The 23,202-nt window shown below is 33.0% G+C and overlaps 1 protein-coding gene across 1 annotated transcript in view; it reads right to left on the minus strand.

Moving 5' to 3' along the window:
- Positions 1-23,202, minus strand: part of LOC145259887 (uncharacterized) — a 575,878-nt gene that overhangs the window by 493,226 nt on the left and 59,450 nt on the right. Inside the window, exon 3 of the mRNA XM_080117779.1 lies at positions 6,100-6,329. Within this exon, the coding sequence (XP_079973905.1) occupies positions 6,100-6,329 (230 nt within the window). The remainder of the gene's footprint in view (positions 1-6,099; positions 6,330-23,202) is intronic.

Consider the following 23,202-nt stretch of genomic DNA (forward strand, 5'->3'; position numbering starts at 1 on the left):
AGCCTCCTCCCTCTTTTTGCCAAAATATTTGAGACCTTAATTAACCATGCTCTAGTCCAGCACCTTACAGATGCTAAACTTCTGACCGACCAACAATATGGATTTAGACAGGCCCGTTCCACAGCAGACATCCTCACTGTAATCTCTGAACGCATATACCATTCACTGGACAAAGCGGGAGAGGGCAGGGCGGTAGCTCTAGATATATCTAAGGCTTTTGACAGGGTATGGCATGAGGGTCTCCTCAGGATGATTAGATCTTACGGTATCACTGGTAGAATACTTAACATAATTAAATCCTTCTTAGATAAGAGAAAAATCCAGGTTGTCCTCGACATCTAAACAATATGATATAAATGCGGGAGTGCCCCAGGGATCTACCCTTGGACCTCTACTGTTCCTGATATTCATAAATGACCCCCCCCCGACAAAATTGTCTCTGAGATGGGTATATATGCTGATGACACCACACTCTATAGCAGGCACGACAGGAAAACAAATGAACATATATCTAAAGTAATGGCAGAAACACTAGAGGATGACCTCCAATCAGTAGTGGAACGGGGACAAAAATGGATGGTCACGTTCAATGCCGCCAAGACTAAACTGGTTTCATTCAATAATTACAAGAAACCTTCTCTACCACCTATAGCAATGGTCAACGACTCTTTATCTGAGAGTACGTCTTTCAAGCTCCTAACGTTCACAGGAAACATGAGTTGGAACAATTACATCGAGGGCATTGCCAGGGCCGCTGCAAGGAAGGTGGGCTCTCTCTACCGTACTAGAAAACTACTAACACCCGAAAGTATCCTGTACCTTTATAAGGCAACCATTCGCCCATGTATGGAGTATTGCTGTCATATTTGGGCTGGTGCATCGGCTACTAGTCTCTCGCTCGTTGACAAGGTTCAAAAGAGAGTCGCAAATCTGATAGGCCCTAAACTGGCATCTAAGCTTCAGCCTCTGTCCCATCGACGAAACGTTGCATCTCTCTGCCTGTTCCACAAGTATTTTAATGGTGAATGCTCTGATGAACTGCAAGCACTTGTGCCCCCACGACGTGAACACCCTCGACAGACCCGACAAGCTGCAAAATCCCACCCCCACACTGTAGAGATCCCTAGATGTAAAAGATCTTTCTACTCCGGTAGTTTCTTCCCCAGAACCGCTAGACTTTGGAATTCCATTTCAGGTCACTGCTTCCCCAACTGTACTGACATGCAGAAGTTCAAGTGCAACGGGAACCAACATCTTGCTGCCCAAATCCCTACATAGTACCCCAGTAGTTGTTTCCCCTGATAGTAGCCCCCTACACCAAATGGCAATGTGCCTTGTTTGGGGTGAAAATGTAATTAAAAAAAATGTGTGAATCCGTAAATTATCCTTATCTATATATGGTTCATAACGAATGGCGCCGAGTCACACAAAAAGCCCGAAATAAGGGGTTTTGGGCCGTTTCCAGCAAATATTGAAAAAGTTACCTGCCCATGTCAACAGAATTTAGCGCTGTCTGTATACAGTCGCGATAACATCTTTTGGCATACGGACAAGACTTGTGGCGCGATGGATAACGCGTTTGACTACGGAGCAGAAGATTCTAGGTTAGAATTCTGGCAAATTTGTAATAATTTTAACTATCATTTTATCCAACGTTTACTCATTATCCTTACACTTAATTAGGGTATGTTTGTTTTTTTTCAGTAATTTTCTGTTGTGCGTATGGGAATTTCTCATACTCCGAGTTAACAGGGTGCGTTGATGGTAAGACGATGTTGAGTGTACTTGATGTTGAGTGTACTCGATTTTGTGTTTGACTCGGCGTTGTGTATGCCGACGCGGCGCAGCCGCTAGTTTCAAATAAAACAATAATTTGATAAAAAAAATAACATAGTTATAAAAAAGAGTAAGCATTAAAGTAACAAGACTCCTGGGCAACATTGTATAAGTAGAGCTAGTAACACATCAAAAAAATAGAAACGCAGAGAAACACGTTAAAGAAAATTTAACGTAAAAAAATTACAAATGTCGTCATATCCGATTGCAAAGCATTGTGTATTGAAAGTTTGAAAACGCTCTTGGGTGTTTTCATCGTTCAGCTATACAGCGAAAGGTCGATTAACCAAAGTGAGTAATAAAATAATCTCAGTTAAATGCTGTATCATATATCAATCAGTTTTGCTCAAACGAAGTCATATATCTTCATATTAGTCCCGATAGAGTACGATGAAACATGAATACGTGGATAACTACTTTATCTATAGAATAAATAAAATAAACATATATGTGTACGCACATACACACATATATACACATACACTTGTACACCTCCCTAAAAATAGTGAGAGAATGCATATAGTAGGGAAGAAAACCCATGTGTATGTAATGGAAGGATATTTCCGAATAACTAATTAATACTAAAAACACAACTATAACTATAAAAGATAACAATAAAAATTACGACATAAAAGTATAAGCGATAAATTAGCAGGTTATTTCAGCGTAACAGTTAACGCACCCGATCACAATGTCTGTGATCAAGGGTCTGCACCCTATTCTAGTCAGCCAACCAGATAAGCCGTCATACAACGAAATACGTGTCCAGGTGCATGGTGGTGGGAATGTTATGGTCTGGGGCTGCATGAGTGCTGCAGGTATTGGAGAGTTACATTTTATTGAGGGAAACATGAACTCCAACATGTACTGTCAAATACTGCAGCTGAATATGATCCCCTCCCTCCAGAAACTGCGTCGCAGAACAGTGTTCCAGCATGACAATGCTCCAAAACACACATCAAATAGAATCACTGTTTTATTGAAGAGGCCGGGTGTAAAGGTGATGGACTGGCCAAGCATGTCTCTAGACTTGAACCCAATAGAATATCTTTGTGGCATCCTCAAGCTGGAGGTGCGCAAAGTCTCAAATATCCGCCAGCTCCGCGACGTTGTAATTGAAGAGTGGAAGAGCATTCCAGTGGCTACATGTGAAGCTCTGGTAAACTCCATGCCCAGGAGAGTAAAGGCAGTTTTGGATAATGATTGTGGCCACACAAAATATTGAGAGTTGACATGTTGTATGTTAATATTTACAACTTGTCATAAGGGGTGTGCTCACTTTTGTTGCCTGGAATTTAGCTTTTAATAGCTATATTTTGAGTGATTTTGAGGGGAAAATAAATTAACTCTGTTATACAGACTACTTTTCATTGTGTCAAAAAATCGTTTTCACAGTGTTGCCCCATGAAGAGATATACTTAAATATTTGAAGAAATGTGAGGCGTGTACTCACTTTTGTGATACACTATATATATATATATATATATATATATATATATATATATATATATAAACTAGCATTTCAGTCCGGCATTCTCCGGGTGTTTGGAGGTGTATGTTGAGCAAAAAAAAAAAAAAAGTGGTAGTAGAAAGACATGCTCGAACCCGTACCGTGAAGAAGGAAGAGAATGGGGGAAAAACGTGATGTATTGCTGTTACAACCACTGTAAAACAGAAAGTGACGTAGGTTTTAATTAAGGCTAGACATTCGAAAAGAGGGGATGGCTTTCGAAAATATCGGCGAAAAAAGCGACCCCTCCCTGTAGAAAAGTGGCCAGTTGAGGGTGAAGAAATGTTTAGCCAATTTTTTCGTATTTGTCGTCTGAAGGGTCGAGCTTCAAAACGATACTGATCTTGATAAAATCCGTCGCGTCCGTCGAAAGTTTTAGGCAGGCATGCAAACATACATACATACATTTATATATTGGTAGCTCAAAGTTTCGACTCAAACCGATTAAAACGCTTGCCCTATCTCTGAATACCCTTTATGTCAAATTTCAAATGCTTAGACCAGAAATTGTCTGAGCGGAGGTCAATTTCTTTTAAGTTTGACCCCTATTATGACTCCTTAACATTTATTGTTTTGATCTCAAATCAAGTTATTAAGTTAGATCCGTGTCCAAGGAGCCTATATCTAAAATTTCAATTGTTTATACCAAAAATTGTCGGAGGAGTTTGGTAGAGTTCTCAAAGATCAAATTGTTGAACTTTGACCTCTTAACAGCCAAATTTCCGGCCGAAAACCGATCACAAATATTTTTCCAAATCTCAGTACCATGTATATCAGATTTCGAGTCTTTAGACTTAAAATTGACAGAGTTATTGCGTAGGGAAATGTACACAGACAGACACACAGACAGACACACAAACACGTTTACTTTTATATATATATGGTGATTTAAAGGTTATGAGGGTTTATATATATATATATATATATATATATATATATAGTCCTGGTCAAAATCATAAGATCACTTAAGAAAGTAAGCGTTTACGCATATTATCGAATTTTTAATCAAACAAATGGTTGAAACCATTGCCAAAAGGGAAAATATTATGGAAAAAATGAAATCTGCTTCATTCGAAACCTTAACCCTGATCTAATAATTATTTTTTAAAAAACAAACATTTTCACCTGGTCAAAATGATAAGACCACTTTAATAAAATCGGCTAGTTTTGAAAAAAAATGAATACGAAAAGCTTTCTATGTTACTAAAAGCAACTTGTTAGTGGCTAAAAAACATCTTACTAAATTATAAATGGCAGAAGGGAAACTATTATCAGAGTTTGATGGAGGAAGGATCTTTGAGCTTAATAGGGGTGGACTCTCCCATAGATCAATTGCAAACGAAGTGAATCGTAGCAAAACGGTCATCACAAATTTTTTTAAAAATCCAAATCAATATGGGCACAAAAAGAGTCCAAGTCGACCAAAAAAAAATAACCCCATCACTGGATCGCCGTATCAGAAGAAGTTTAAAAATAAAACTCCAGTATTAGCTCAAGTCGATTGAAAAGCCAAACAGCAGCAGAATGTAGTCCTAAAACCATCAGAAGGCATCTGAAAATGAAGGGTTTCAATCATTTAAAGCGACTGCAGAAACCACGTCTTCTTGAACAGCACAAAACTAACCGACTTAAATATGCCGCCAAATACCAGACTTGGGATGAAGAGAAGTGGAAAATGTAATTTTCTCCGATGAGAAAAAGTTTAATCTAGATGGTCCAGATGGATTTCAACACTATTGGCATGATAAAAATTTACCCAAAGAGACGTTTTCAACTCGGCATAGTGGAGAAGGGTCATTAATGATCTGAGGTGCTTTCTCGTCAGCTGGGACCCTAAAGTTGCAAGTAGTGAAAGGCCGGCAAACATCATTGAAGTACATTTCAATGCATGAAAATGCTTCTATCAGGACTGAAGGTCCACGTCTGTGTGGAAGAAATTGGATTTTCCAGCAAGACAACGCTGCGATACACACTTCTCGACAAGCACGAAAATACTTTTCTTCAAATAATATAGAATTGTTAGATCATCCAGCATGTTCTCCGGACCTACCTCAATCCCATTGAAAATCTTTGGGGATGTATGGCAAAAGAAGTGTTCAAGGATGGAACTCAGTATGATTCGATAAAGGAACTTTCTGATTCAGTTTTCAGTACATTGGATAAAATTCCTTCGCAACTGATAAAAAACTTAGTCACAAGCATGCCGAAGAGAATTTTTGAAGTAATTCGTAATAATGGAGGCTATACTAAATACTGAGACGCTTTTTAGTAATTTATAATTGTCTTTTGTTAGATAAATTATCAGTGGCCTTATCATTTTAACCAGGTGAAAATGTTTGTTTTTTTAAAAAATAATTATTAGATCAGGGTTAAGGTTTCGAATGAAGCAGATTTCATTTTTTTCCATCATATTTTCCCTTTTGGCAATGGTTTCAACCATTTGTTTGATTAAAAATTCGATATGCGTACTTTCTTAAGTGGTCTTATGATTTTGACCAGGACTATATATATATATATATATATATATATATATATAATGATGATGAAACTATCGCATTTTTCTAGGTAAAAATCTATTTTGCTTTACATAGAATTCTGAGTTTTTGTCGGAAAGTATCTGAATGTATGATTTATTAAATAAACTGTTCAAAGGAAAATTTAGTTTTTTAATTAATCGCGTGATTCCTAGGTACACTGCTTGTATTTGTTTAACATGTCAGTATTGCGAAGTAAAATAATAATCAGAGACTTACGTGCACATTTGCCGAAATAGGGATTCGTAGCTTCCTTTGTTCTGTTTGAGTTCATTGAGGTACATTGCCGCTGAATCTCTAGGAGCCCCCGGGATGAGCTTATACCTCAGCAAATCTTGTCCGGAAATCCAACGAAAGATAACTCGGACTTTGGCTACATCATTGTGGGCCGGCTTCAGCAAGTATTTCACCAGCTCAGGCAGCTCAACAGTATGCAGACTGTTTGGAGCCTGAAAGATAAAATAAAATTAACGCATTATTTAACACATACACACACATATTATTTATTATGAAATTCAATAAGAGATATTTTTAACAATATTTGTTTAATAACTAACATATAATTTAGCTTGTTAATTTCTTTCGGAAATGAAAGAATAAAGTCCCTGTGTGACTTACTTGTTTACTTGCTATAAATATATTTTCAGACTAGTATATATATATAGTAGTATATAAGTAGTTAAATGGATTAATCCAAATCTTATAAATACAAGAATGATAAATTAAAAAATTAAAAAATGTATCCATTTTAAATGTGGAAATTGATGAATCGCACAGGTAAGAAATTCATTTTTATACTATGAAAAGGTTAGTAATTACAATTAAGAATAGGAAATTGGGGAAAAAAAAAAAAAAAAAAAAATTTTTGTAACTTGTCTTCTTCCTAAGATTAAGGGTGGTGGTGTTTGATCAACACTGCTGGGGAGCCATGATGTAATACACTGTTTTGTTTTTAAATCCCCGAAACAGTGTTTCATGGTAAACAACTGATGATCCCTTAAAAAATATAAAAATTGGTATTATAGTAAATTTGAGAGTTGATGCAGTGATTGCAGGTGATTAAATGACTTACTGACTAGATGTTTTTTTTTTTTTTTTTTTTGATGAATGATAAAAAATAATTTTTTGTGTGGTTTCAAATGTTAAAAACTTCAAAGACTATATATATATATATATATATATATATATATATATATATATATACACATATATATATATATATAGAGAGAGAGAGAGAGAGAGAAAGAAAGAAAAACAGAGAGAGAGACAGACTGACAAGCACAGTGGAAGAGAAGGGAGACATGTATATAAAAATTTATTAATATTCACTTATAAACTAGTTATTTTTAACAGATATGTAATATACATTAACAGATATGTAATATGCATTATTTTTTCAAAAAGCTTTCTCTCCCCTTTCTCATTCTCTCTTTCCGTCTCTCCTTTTTATTTTCTCTCTCTACACTCCCGAACGAAAACCTGGTATGTCATGTAATAAATGAGAATGATTTTTATCTATCTTCTATATTTCTATATTGTTCAATAAGTAACCAAATGAAATAAAACATCGACATTGTTTTCTATTAATGCCCGGCGCGGTCGCAGACCCAACGTCATTAGTGTGAATCGTACTTGTGCAAAATTCATACTACTCTATTAAAAATGTGTGTGACCTTGCTTAGATTGATATCTAAGTTATCTTTCTTGAATTATTCCGGCCAATATTATAGATATCCGGAAAGCAAAATGATTATATATATATATGTGTGTGTGTGTGTGTGTGCGTGTGTGTGTGTGTGTTCGCCATTTGAACTCGTCTCTCCTACTGTCCATATATTTCTGTATATCTGTATGAGTATTTAGTTTTTTCTTAGATCGGACCTTTTCTTCTGAAGAAATCTGAATGAATATTAGGTTCAATATTAATCTTTCAATGTATCATATTGATTTTTATTTATTCCATGTTCGTGTTTCTTCCCTTTTTAATTCTTTATTATATATTTTGTCGAATTTTATCTTCAAATTCTATAACAGACACATACATATACAGAGAGAGGGAGAGAGAGAGTGATAAATAGAAAGAGAAAGACAGTGAGATAAATTATGCTTATGCTTCAATATGTAAAAGATATATTTAATTATTTTCTAATAAACTAAAAAAAAAGGACGCATTCTTACAATAGCGTATACGATAACTTGACTAGTGTCATATAGAAGTGAAAACATCAAACTAAGACGAACAGACACTTGTAGCAAAGAGTTAATAAAAATGCCACGTTGAAGTCAACTCCATGTTTTTCCAAAACTTGAAAGTTTTTAAATATCAAATGAAACAGTTTTATTAGTTAACTAGGTTTTTGTACTCTCGTTCGTTTATATTTACACAAACATATTTATAAAGAACAACTTTTAGAAAATTGAACACATCCGAATCCGAAGACAAATGGATCTGTACATAGAAAATTCGCAATATCTAATCAAATAGAGCTATGTATCAATAATAAATGTATCTTATCTTAACATTTAATCATTATATTTCTTTCAGTTATCCAGAATTTGTAAGCAAATGTAAAAGGCAGTCATCTCCATTTACCATTTTTCTTTTATTTTCATTGTCACTCACGGCATGTTGATTCAACAACCCTCTAATATATGTGAGCGTTTACAAAACAAATAAATCCCTTTTTAACCACCACTCCTTAATTGCTTTACTAGCTACCTAATTTACAAACTGTATTCGTACACACCGTAAAACGGTATATAAAATTATATGGCTATGTAATAAGTCTATATTATCTATGACAATAAAGAAACCTATTATATATGCAAGAATAATATTTTATAGATATGCCTTATTCTATGAAGTTTCGAATGAAATCAAATTGGAATAAATACTTATATCTGCTTTGAGTGTAAGCGAAAGAGAGCGTATGTGTCAATTTTTTAATGCCTGATAGGAAGTCATATTATGAAACGATGAACATTTCAACATGTTATTTTCAGATGTTTCAGATCAACGACTGTATAAATGGGTGCTTTTGTTTCATACACATTTACTCAATTAATCACACTTCGATTCAATTGAAAGATTACTAATCAATATACTACCTTCAAGATATGGGCATAATTCAAAATACCGTTTAATTACTAATTATTTCCTACATTGTCATTCTAATTACGTTGATTGAAAAATAGATCGTTCAAATGATTCATGATAGATGTGTTAGCGTCATCGCTCGTTTGGTGTTTTCAACACTGCAGCAGGTCAACCACAAACCCGACCTTTCTTCAATGATCAACAAGCTACCAACTTGAAAGCGGCACCCTACGTAACTCAATCACGTTACAAGTGAACTTTTTTTTTAATCAATTTTTAAGAGGGGGGTTGGAAGAACTGGGGACACCCTAGTAATTCCCGCCCTATCCGTTTTAACTATTATTACAAGTGTTCATTGTGTCTACATTTTTATATACGGGTACGTTGTCCACAACTTTGACTCCTGCTGTAATTCACGTGTTATTTTTAGATAGGATTTTCAAATTAGATTCAATTTTTATAGTGTCGCTTTTTTTTTTATTAAATTGTTAGATGAAAATGCAGAATAATTAACAAAATAGTCCTCCACATATTAAGAGTGGGTTTCTAAATAATGATCTTATTTTTAGGGCGGTCCGTTAACTGCAGAACTACCCAATTTCGCTTTTCTTACGCATGTATTTCGTTTTATACACCCGTATATTGATCAGAATTTCGGTTTTTTACACACTGATGTTAATTTCACTATTCTTGGGTCTATATCTTGCTCACAATTTAAGTTTTCTCGTTTTCTAAGAAGTTGCCTATTTAATTAATTGTATAATTATTGTAAGAGAATGCTCTTAGTGATTTTTTTCTTCAGCGCCAAAATCAAGCAAGAATAATAAGATGCGCGTGTAAAAACTATCCTCAACCAGGAAAATTAAGAATAAACAGATAGTCATATACGAGACCTCATAGCTTCAACGAAATTATGGTTTTAATCTGATAAAATGTTAATCTACAAAAAGATGATTATGACACATGTATATATAGCAATCAGAATGGGAATAACACTCATAAGCATGCAGATCATATCAATTATTTAAATACAAACAATTATTTATTTAATACAAACAATTAGATCCGAATAAATGAATACAAATAAGTAATCATAAGATACAAAATGATTTATTTTTAGATATATTCACGATCCAGTTGATTTTGTTAATTGATTCTATCTGTAATGTCCGCTGTTAAAATCAGAAACATGTTTCTATTTCAATCTCTACAAGGACTGTACTTATTAACATAGGCCCCATTTTTATGTGAAAAGTACCGTCTTTTATCGAGTCACAACGTAATTTTTTCCACATTATTTCTGCATAGATAAAAATAATGTGGGTATACTTCTGTCTCTTATGTTTGAGAACCTTTTTATATAGATGATTTTGTGAATTCCGAAAGAGATGATAATCGCATAAATCTAAACCGAGAGAACCTATAAAAAAGAAGGATTGTTTCGAAACTGACACATTTAATCTTGTAACATGTTGCTATTCCTTAAGGGTGCCGAACATTATCATGAAGGAATATTGTCGCTTTTAGAGCCGTTTAACAGGGCCCCTTTCTTTCCATAGCTCTCTTGAAATACATTTCCCTCTAACAATAGGTGGCTCTGTAATCGTAGCATTGACTTAAATTATCTCGAACTGGAGCACAACAATACAATACTGTCAAACAGTAAAGTATTCCTTGGAAGTAGGCCAATTATTTTGTCTTCATTCCTTAATGTTCTTGTGAAACACTAATTTTTAATTTTATGAAAACTATGTATATATATACGATTAAAATCATGTTGATACATGATTTCCTATAAAATAATCAAAGTCAGGCGACGTTAAGCCTGATCATTCCTCAAATAAATGACTGATGGGGAAAACCAGATGCGAGTTATAATATTAACGTAACAAACTATAGCGAGTTATAACGTAAACGTTTTACGTTACGTTAATGTACTATCTGATCCCAGTAGTAACTGATTACCAATCTTCAAATACAAAAAAGCTGCCAGGCCGTTAGTTGTGAACTGTACCGATCAGACACTAATCGGCTATGACGGATCGATTTCTAATATGAAATCAAAGTAATGGATTTTAAGGAAATTGCATGAGTTTCAATAATAATATACGTATTGCGTATACGATTGGTTTAACCCAAAATTATGATTGACATTATTTTTCAAGTTTAAAAACGTTTTGAGTTGATTTTTTATGTTTGATTTTTTTTTAATTTAACATGTTAAGTTCTACAGTGATATTTATGTTGTGTTCGGCATAAAGTCAGTTTTATACTCAAATATTCTAGATATATTTCACAGAATACTGCTATTTTTTTCTAAATTTAAGAATAATAGTGAGTAATATTCTTTTAAACATTAATTCTTTCTTTATAATTATATCGTTATTGTTCAATAGGAACAATCTCTAAAAACGAATAGATTACTATATCAATTCGTAATGCACACTCATTTGTAAGGGGTTAATTAATTATCTCAATTATTTAAATTGAAATTTAACAATATATTTTATCGACTGAGAACATTTACAGCAACGTAGTTATTTTTAACAACGAAAATATTATCCAATAACAAACATATTCCGTACATTTATTTTGTGAATACAAATGTTAAATTTACATATCCATATTTTTAAAAATTTAAGTCAATGAATATAGAATTCTTATCAGTTGATATTATTTACTAATATTTTCTTTACTCGTTGTTTTTATTGATCGTGTAACGGGCAATACAACAAGAACGTCGTTAAAACATTTAATTCTCGATCAAACTTAAAAACAGTATCACGAAGAACAGTGATAGAGCGAAACAGTCTGTGGATCTCTGCCATCCTCTTCTCTCTTTTTCCCTTTATCTCTCTCTCTCTCTCTCTCTATATATATATATATATATATATATATATTTAATTATTATAATAAAAAAATAATTATATATATATGTATGTATATATATGTATATATACATATATATTTATATATATGTATATATATGTATATATATGTATCTGTACATATATGTATATGTACGTGTATATATAAATATATATATGTATGTATATATATATACATATATATATATATAAATATATGTATAAAAAAGAAAAATTGATGATGAAGTAAAATAACAATCCTTATTAATCCATCAAAACTTCAAAAAAGCAATTCTAATTATATTTAATTATATATCTGTGTGTGCATATGTGTGTATTTGTGTATGCGCCTGTGTCTGTCTGTGGACGTGTGTATCCACTCTTTATCTGCCTTACTCTCTCGCACAGCTCTGAAATGTTCTTAGTGAAATTTTATAGTTCATGCACATTCTGGGGTAATTAAAAACGTTGTTTTTCATCTTATAATAATCTAAGAAAGAATACTTATAAAAAATATGCAAAAAATATAAATAAATTATACTAATAAAATACTAATCAAGTGCATTTGAAAATCTCTGAGCGAAATTTAACTCCCAAGTGACTAGAAAATATTTGTATAAGTTTGATATACATTGTATATACGAAAAAGAAATAGTAATTATTATACATTTTCACGGGCAAAGCTTTTAGTTTTATCTGAAAGTCCCGGTGGATATCTTGTAAATTATTTTGATTAAATTATATATAACTAGCAGGGAGGCCCGACATGTCCGGGATTGATTGATGATTAGCGAATGTTTCACACTCTCATATTTTTATTATAATCGAAATTGGTAAAATCGCTCATTTTTTAATTAAATTGATTGATTGCCTGCTCTAGTGTGGGACGCATCATGGTGCAGTTACTTAGTCCACTATACATTGTAGTTTATATTGTACTGTAGAGAATCTATTCTTGATTTTATAAAACCATTTATATATATAATGGCTTCAATTAAAGTTTAAATTAAAATATCAAGTATCATGCTTCAACAGTGCTCTAAACCGAAACATTCATTTCGACCGCGCCCCTGTCATATCAAAGAACATACTGTTGATTTTATATGCCTGGCCTTATTGCTTATGCGGTGATAATGGCTTGAATGTAAGTTTAAAATAAAAACGTCAAGTATCATGGTACAATTGTGCTTTAAACAGAAACATTCATTTCGAACGCGTCCGTGCCATATCAAAGAACCTATTGTTGATTATGTATGTCGGGCCTTTCGGCTTATATAGTAATGAAACTTCTTAAATGCAGTTGTGATGTTAGACTGTGTAAGATGTTAACTTTGGTCCACATCGCCTGGTCCTTCTTGCACCGAATTATTCAATTATCGATTATCGATACTTATCAAAGACATACAAAACCTATCTAAGACCACTGCCAAACACATAAAGTACTTTCTTGTGAAATTTCATAATAATCAGCCCAGCTGTTTTCGAGTCCGTAGGCAACGAACTCTCTCACACATACACACACATACATACACAAAGATATTTTATATGATAGTAGAGATTATTTCATGTTTTTTTATTTATTTAGTAGGAGAAATCCTTCTCGACTGAGGCAATTTTTATTTTTGTCTTATCTAATGTGCGATATTCTAAAACTTGGATTTTCCTCATATAAAAATTAGGCCTTTTATCTAACTTTGTCTTCGCGGAGAGGCAAATAAATAAGGACGCACGAATTTTTAATTAAGAGCAATGTGTGCCAGGCATAACGTGAGTTTATTCAAATAAAAGAAATTAAAAAAAAAAAGATAGAGCTAGCTAAAGACACAAGGAACATCAGTTTTATCTAAAACAAACAGCAAAAACTATTCGTTATCATTGGCATAAGCATACAGATTAATAGTTTCGCTATTACTAAAATGAAACGGATGAAATGATCTTCCTCTCTTTCTAAATGATAGCGATAGACAATTAAATAATTATAGAAAATAAGTTAATTCGGGGAAATTAAGTTACGCAGCTTTTTGTGACAAAATTGCAACGTAATTATCGCAGAAATATGAAAACTATTTTGGATGATGTAATTACATAATCGACTTTATTTTTCAAATTGTTAGGTTATAGATGTGTACAAATCAAAATACCTTACCGCAAATAAAATCATAAATAAGAAAACGAAATATTGAATCATAATTGCTTGCTGTAAATATATATCAGAATTATGTTACAAAAACAATTAATCTAAGAGCGACTGTGTTGGTTCGTATCAGTCTGAGATATGGTTCCGTTCAGTCCTATGAAGTGCATCTTTCCAGGCTTTACTCTCTCTCTCTCTCTCTCTCTCTCTCTCTCTTTCTCTCTCTCTCTCTCAGAAATATTGCAAATCGCCTGAGGCGCCCCTACTTGGGAATGACAGCGAGGATGCTAAGTAATTTTTGTAGGTCAGAGTTTGCTTATTCTTGTGCGTTTGCTCCTCAGAACCATACCTGACATTGTGTCTATATACTCTAGCATGTTATATGTGAAGTTGCTTTAATATGGGTGACAGAATCAATTTCTAGAGTGGACATTCTGAAAAATTACAGAAATATATGAAGTAGCTCATATGACCTACAATAACATACCTCCGAAGGAAAAGCTAAACACCTCCCAGGTTTGATTCGGACTGTATCGCAGCCGGGAAAAGAAAGATCTAATGCTTCAGAATAGACCATAAGATATCATAATCATGCTTAGGCCAACCTCAGTATGTATGACTAGAACCAGAACCTTGTTCATTGTGTAGTAATTTTTTATTCTCAATGCGGATATTTACATTATCGTTACCTCTACTGCGGAAAGCTGTGAAAACATCGGAAGGTAAAATTAGAAAGACCAGCACACAAGAAACAGTGTACTTTTTCTCCACAAAATAAATTATGAGTAACCCTGGTGACATTCTCTGGTAGGGCCACCTTGGACGATTATCAATAAAGACCCTTTCTCAAGCGAAAGTGTGATAATGGACTTCTTAGGACTGCACAGAAAATTATCGGTATGTTTTGTTGAAATTCAATCAATAGTTTCGAATTTTATACCGAACTAAAGACATGAAAACGTACAGACTTGTACTTTATTTTAGATCAAGATATCTCCATTTATCGGTCAGGGTTTCCATTAATGCGGTGTTCACTCTTTTGAATAGCTTAACTACAAGCTACAATCTGTTAATTCACCATAATCACACGCCATGATTAACCAGATCGTTTCAACGGCATTAATTGTCTTGTGTATTCTGTTATCAAGGAAAGTTTCTGCTGTGTTTCTCTTATAATCTAATTCTAAATAGTTACATCTTTCTGAACCTTAGATTAGCAATGTTAATTACCGATTGCGTAACTTAATTGTTGCCACGATTAGGCCGGATTCGTTCATGAGGTCAGATCAAAGTATTTAAAATATAAGCTATCAAATGTTATTTGGAAAACGATGTAGAAATTATCGCTTATGCCAATGCTAAAGTGATGCGGTGAAATAGAATTATGCTACACGGATTCGTAAGAAATTAACAAGTAATATAAGCGCAACTTAACAAGACATATTTCGATGTTTGAAATTATGAGTAATTCAAAATTTTTATATTTTGAAATCAAGTAGTCTTGCCAATTTCTGTTCGAAAATTAAAGGATTTTTTTTACAAGGAGGTCACCACTTATCAAGGCCCGGAAGCCACTCAGAGATAAGGGTTATTGCATGTACAGTACGTTGTACGTTAGTGTTGAGATTTCATAAAGTGTCTACTTAAGCGGGCGGTTCATCACGAATTTGTTTACGTTGTAGTCAGGCGGGAAACAGGCAGATGGAACAGAGTTCCACTGGCGTGCTGTTCTAAGAAAGAAGCTGTGTTCATGGAATTTACGTTTTGATTTAGGCACAGATAAAGAGTGGAGAAAATTTTTGACTGTGGCTTCATCTAGACGGGTGTTTTTCGTAAAAGATTGGCGAGGGGGAACCAGAGATTGGAGCTCAGACGAGCACTTGCCATGGAAATAACGGTAAAACAAAGACAGGCTCGCAACGTCTCTTCTGTGGGAGAGAGGTTGCAGGGAAGAGAAAAGGGCATCCTCCACTAAGCCACGAAGTCTATTTTGTATTCTATCAAGGCAGGATAGGCTGTTTTTTTCAGCTCCTGCCCAGATATGGCAGCAGTATTCCATCCTTGGACGTACTTGGCTTTTATATAGATAGAGAATTGCATCAGTAGTGAGATATCTTCTGGAGCGGTAGAAGGAACCCACCATCTTTCCAGCGACCCTGGCAACAGACTTGATGTACGTGTTCCATTTCATATCAGGAGTAAAGGTCAAGCTCAGAAGCTTGTCAAAACATTGAGCTTCTCCTAGGCGAGAGCCATCCATTACAATTGATGCCAGATGGGGATCAGATCGTTGATGGTGTAAAGATAGGAGCTTGGTTTTAGATGCATTAAAGGTAACCAGCCACGTCTTCCCCCACTGAACTACCCGCTCGAGATGTGTTGCCGTAGATGGTCGTGTCATCAGCATAGATGTCAATGAATGATTTAAGTATGTGTTTAAATTATAAAAGCAGATTGGGGTCCTTAGATTTAACTACTTTATCATGGATTGAAATGAAGGATGACATAATTCGGATCTTCAAAATTATTAAAGTGATTTCTAAATGTAGAACAGACGTTTTAATATCTTTATTGGCATTAGTTTTTTTTATTTACAAGAAAGCCTTAATCAAGCATATAATTTTATAACAGAATAAAATAACTTAAAAATAAATTGCTAAATGCGGGATTCATGATAATATAAAATGTATGTACATGAATATTTTATATAATGAAGTATTTAGGTGAATTTAACATATGCGTATGTTATATTCTGTGATTATATTTTGATTAATTTTACGTTTACGTGAAATTATTGATTAAACAACGGAATTTTGTATTTTGAATTTTTTTAGTGAATATTAATAATTTGAATTCTTTGGATCATTCGAAATACTATTCTAATTTTAGTTGCTATTTCTAAAAATTAGGTGCCGTGGTTAAAAGTGTTGATTAGCAGCAAGTTCTGGGTTTTCTGGAACCTGATGATTCAATCTAAACTATGGGTGATAATAAATAAGAATAACATAATAATTAACATTACTACGTGGCCATGGCCGATGGAACGATGACAATCTATCCTGGTTGCTTAATTAAAAATTGTAATTTTCATAGTTCAATATAAAGATTTACGTTCGAAAAAATACATCTGGAAACGGTCTGAGTTTACATCGGCCGAAACGTTGTGAAAATAACAACCAAAATGAGAAAAGTACTAATAATTCAAATAATAGAAAACAAGTGATGCTCAAAGAAGGATAATAATTAAATTGAATAAATAAACTGAACTCAAATTTGAGCAGTATGTGTAAGTACAGGTAGAAATATAATTAGTGTATTATGTTTTTTTTTCTTTTATAGTATGGAAATGACATTTAATTGAATGAAAAATGCGTTTCTGACGCAATCAATGTACCCGTTCACTTGTAAAGGATTTCGGTAAAAGAACACTAAATTCAAAAGTATATTTTTGCCATGGTAAAAAGTTGAAAGAAGAATGCTGCTTATATAAAGAATAGGATATGAACAACTGTTAGACTTCATCTTGAAACTGCTTTAGACAAGGTGTGAAGCCACTTGATGTAAGGATCTAGCAAGGACGAAACAGATTATCGAAAAGAAAGGATATGCCTATTAGTCTTAGTCTTGAGAAAACCAAGGCTATAAGTAGAGGGAAAATAGTCACCAAGAAGAAACTTCTACAATCCTGCAGTTCTTGAAAATAAGATACTGGAAGAGAAAACTGTATTACAATGAAAACAGTTAATTAATGAAAACCACTAAACCACTGAAACAAAATGATAGATCAAACAATTCTGAAGAATACAAATCATAATAGTGTGGTTGAAAGCAAACCCTTTTGGGAGAGTTGGATTTTTTCACATAAACCGATCTTGTGTTTAACTCGGTCCTTGCGAGGAAGCAAGTAAATAGGGATCACTAGCTTTAATTTATTTGGTACTGTATCTCAAACAGCAAGCATATTGAAGATTATTTAAATCGCTATACATTAAAAAGCGAAAATAAGAAGTCGGTTGTCAAACGAGCTCAAAAGTTAAATTTAACACCTATGAGAATAGCGTAGGCGGAAGACATGAATGGGCATACGGAGACCACATGATAATTAGCAAATGGGCGCATTTAATTTATTATCGGGTTAAAAATGAATTGGGAAGGCCTTTTAAAATTAACTTTAAAACATTAATTAGAGTAAAGCTAACGCTCCGTCTTCCTTTTCCATTCCTAATCTGCTATGTCAAAATGAATAAAGGAATGTAATATCTCCGTTAAAATCGGCGGAGTTAATTAATTATAATAATCAACGATCCAGCAAAACAAGGTACTCTCTAAAAATTCACAAGTTCTGTGCAGATGAATAAATAGATATATATATATAGATAGATACTTTGTGCGTTCAAATAATAGTGTGCATATATTATGTTTCTAGTCACGAAAATAAATCTGTAGACATTTCTGAATCGTTTTTCTTGTTCAGTCAATGTTTTTCAATGGATAAACCCTAATATTCTTTCCCTGTCATTCAAGTGATGAGCTGAACTAAACAGGTGTTGTTTTGCATCAATCTATCTGAAGTATTTTCCATTCTGTATTCAAGCATTTTTAATAAACACAGTGATTGTCAAGGAGTATGTTCATGCGCTTAATTAACTGACATAAAAAAGTGTCAGTGTATTTAGAGTCAATGAACATAACATCCGTATTATACAAGCATAAACATACATGAATGTATAGTTATATATATGCACTGACAGATAAATATAAATTTAGATGAATAATTAGATACAGGGTAACCCAAATTAAATACCACTTAATCATAAAATCGTTAATAAAATTCGTAATCCTTTCTTCAATCCAACAGTGTTTGGTACAACTAAACTCTAGTCTATGCATGACTGGTCCGCTAAGTTTCTGTCATGTATGACCAACAGTCTTTTTTATACCATCATTTAATCATATGCCCTGAATGTGCATCTTTGCGTTGCAGGATCAACGAGATACAATGGACTGAAGCCATGATGATACTTTTCAATTCATATGTAGTCTGGAGATGACTTTAATAGGAATTTTGAGAAAAATACATGAATAAAGATAGGGGGGTTCCAGTCTAGTGAGTATTCAACCAATGCAGGATCACACCTATTACTGAATGAAATAGCAAAGTGTCCTGCATATTATTGAATGGCGATATAAAAAAATGTTGTTAAACATTCATGAGTGAAACTTGCTGGACGTCAAGCTTAGATTGAAGTTTATTTGAACTTGTAAGTTTTATTAATGATATCATGGGTAACATTATTGGGAGATTAAGGGATAATCTGATAGATAGATAGATAGATAGATAGATAGATAGATAGATAGATAGATAGATAGATAGATAGGTAGATAGATAGGTAGATGTCGACTCCTTCGGTGAAAATGACCACCGCTTGCAGAATTTATAGTTTGGTATTGTAAGAGAAAAATAGAGATAGATACAGATTTTTCTCTAAATAAATTGAAAGAGTTACACATGTAGACTGAGAAAGAAAAAGGTTTAATGATTGATTGACTTTTAACCGACTGAAATAAATAGACAGACGGACAGGGATTGAGATAGATAGATAGATAGATAGATAGATAGATAGATAGATAGATGGCTGAAATGGACAGACAAGCGACGTATAAAGTGAGAACTTTAGATGTGTTATGGTTCTAAAACAAGATGAACAAAGATGACAGATAAATATGCAATATGTATATATTTTGGACTTTATAAACACTTCTTTTAATTAAACCTAACACAAAGTATTACAAGATATTACGACCATAAAAGCACATTCGATAACCAAAACAGCATAAGCGACTCATCACTAGACATTCCCAAAAGTGCACGCTCGTTAATAATTCTGTGGAAAATAGTACGAAAGGTTAGTACATATAAACTTTCAGACGACCCGTGTAAGTTATGTCTGAATGACAAATTTGCAAGTCCAAACTTTAAAGACCTAACGAAACCTATTTAACCGTAAAAACGAAGTAGCAAAAAAACTTATAAACTTTACTTCAAGATAACTATATATAAGAAAAATAAAATTAAATAAAATAATTAAATAAAAAACGAAACTAACCCAACACGTAATATAGAAACAAATAAAGTACTCCAAGTATGCACGTGCACATTCAGAAAAACGGGTGCGTCATTCCTATGTAAAACAGAACAAAAGAAAAAGTAAAAGTCAGCTGACCCTTTCTTTAAAGAAACTACCATTGCTTAATGGAAACATTCATCTGGTGGAGGGAATAACAATAAATCTTATAAAACACTTTGTAGCATGAATGTCATGCATTTTAACTTAACAATTTCTTACAAAAAGAAACACGAAAGGATCTTTATAGTTTAATTGCCATACACATATCGCCATAACTTATTACCTACTTACATATTAAGCACAGTTGAAGTAAAAATTTAAATGGATACATAAAATATTATAACTCTTAATTACATGAAATAATAAATGTGTATATACGAGGAATGTTCCAAAAGTAATTCCTCCTGTATTTTATTCCATCCGAATGGATCACAGGGGATTGCAAATTCCACTGTTATGATGACTGAACTTATGCATTTATGACCTGAAAATTGATAGCTGTTGCAAATATTGACAGTGTAATATTCTAAGAAAGCGACCTATGTTATAGATTTGCTTCAGAAGCAGAGATGCGTAATTAAATTTCTTCATGCAGAAAAATTGAACGGATTAATATTGAACGTTTACCAAGTCGATTCAATTGATGTTAGAACAGTAAGGAGATGGTTTCGTCGATTTCAGAGTGGCGACAAATATATGAGTGGTAAAGCGTTTCCAGATTTTTACGACCGAGGCATTAAAAGAGAATGGCAAAATTGAATTGAGAACGGTGGTGACTATGTAGAAAAATAGATTCTGGATCACAAAAGGTTGCTTGTTTTAATAGTATCACTTCTGTAGTCCTTGCTCTTCAATGTTTTAGTTTTGGGTAAAAGTTAGAATGCCTTAGTTTTAGAACAACCCTCGTGTAAAAATAAGTATTGTCAATAATTATAGCTATTAACACCCTTTTTAAGAATATTTAAAATTGAATACTGTCTGGAAAATAAATACTAAAAGGCAGACAACTAGCGTTTATGCAACGTTCACGAATTTGCTAGTTTGAATACTCTAGGCTGTCTACTGTTACCGAATTTGACATTTATTCTCTTCATTCCTATGGCAATTGTTAGCAGCCCGGGGGTAAAGTCTTAGCAAATGGAGTACAATGGCTACGTCTAAATCTCCAGACCGGTAGGAATTGTCACCCCTTACATTGATGATTGCGAAAGCATGAAACACTAATGCATGTAGGTATAAAAATAATTATATATATATATATATATATATATATATATATATATATATATATATATATATATATATATATATACTGTAAGTTCAGGTGAGTTAATCCTATATAACCACTGTGTTTATATAATTGTGCTCAGTAGTAAGTACAACTTTATTTTAATGTAGATTCTATTCATACAAATATTTGAGTTACATATGTGCTGATATGTTTCGGCTGATGCCTTTTTCAAACCAGAAGTTTATTTAGATCGAATTGATAGTGAAAAGAACCTAAACCTTCTGTATTAAAAGGGGCATTAAGCAAAACATTTCTGCACATATGGCCAAGATTACTGTATAAATATAATCTATATTATATGTGCGTGCGTGTTTTCTTCCTCATCAGTATTACTTTTCTCATATATTTTCCAGTATATTCCCACAGCTTCATGTAAATATTTTAAACATGAATTGCTTCTATTGAAAAAGTATTTTTATCAGGATGTTTTTTATTATAAGGTTAAATAATGCGTGAGAACTGCATAAAAACTTTGATTTATATCGGAGGACTTTTGCGAATACTCAAATATTCAAATAAGCTTCTAAACTAAAATGCCAGCCTTTAAAGATGTATTAATAGATGATTGATCTAAGAAGAAACAAACGGTTACTAAATTAAACGTTATTCTCAACATCCAGCTGTAAAAAAGATCTTGCACTATATTCGTATAACGGTTTGTTATGTGAGCTTAAAAAAAGTATTACTATTGTTGAAATCAAAAACCGTAATTTAACACGACATTTTGACAACGACACGCGTTTTCTTTAATTTAGTCCAAGTACTAGGCTTGCAAATAGAAAACAGAATTTTTGTGTACGGCTTTTTTCTTCTTCATCAGAAAACAAAAGTGGTTTTCATACGCTGTGGAGACAGTATTGAAATGGAGCATAGGGCACTTTTGCGGATCTTAAAAAATATTTAAAATTTCTCTATAAGTGCAATCAAGACTTATTAATAGACGAGCGATCTAAAAGGAAAATGCCGGTTACTACTTTCTTCCTAATTTTGTTTTTCTTGATAAAATGTTTTCTTTTCATTAATTAATATTGTCTTATTTATTGACGTTTTATTGTCTCATATCAATTTTACATTAATTCAACTTTTCGCTTTCTTTACTTTCTCTCGTGGGACAAACAGATATATTATCACTTAATACAGATTATGGAGGGGCGCCTTTCCTCAAAATTAATCTTTCGAAATGAAACAAAAAATAACAATGAATTATTTAGGAAAGAGCTTACAGTTTTAATTAGTCCGCGATACTAATTTCTGAAATATTCATTTAAAGTTAGATTTGAGAAATATGCTAACCATAAATATGTTCGTTAAGTTCTCAATTAGGGATGTCGATATAGGCATAATGATAGAATTTGGAAATGACTTAACTCAAGACTTAAGGCAAATGAATTGTTCTTCAAGAAAAATCGTTACACTAAACAAAAGCAACGGCAATCTCAATTTGTATAACGTTAGACAATTTATATTTATGGATTTTATGTGTAGTATTCACTCATAATCTATCTTTATGAATTTTTTAACAGTTTCTATGCGTAAGGAGACATAATGCGGAGAATATTTAGTTCAATTTACTTTCATGCAAAGGAGTAAAAATAGAATGAGACTCAAGATTTCAAATATATCAAAAACATTCAAATACATAAGATTTGCCATCACTTTGATTCAAAATTCCCTAAATTTATATTTATTCCTTAGAATTCTTTAGCTTAAGCTTTACATTTTATTTCAAGAATGATAATCATATAATGGATGTGGATTGAAATAAAGATACAAGAATTAGGTTTAATACTGTTATATTTTGACTT

Source organism: Euprymna scolopes, chromosome 3 (assembly GCF_053919585.1).
Source record: "Euprymna scolopes isolate OS-2025 chromosome 3, ASM5391958v1, whole genome shotgun sequence".
Lineage (NCBI taxonomy): Eukaryota > Metazoa > Mollusca > Cephalopoda > Sepiida > Sepiolidae > Euprymna > Euprymna scolopes.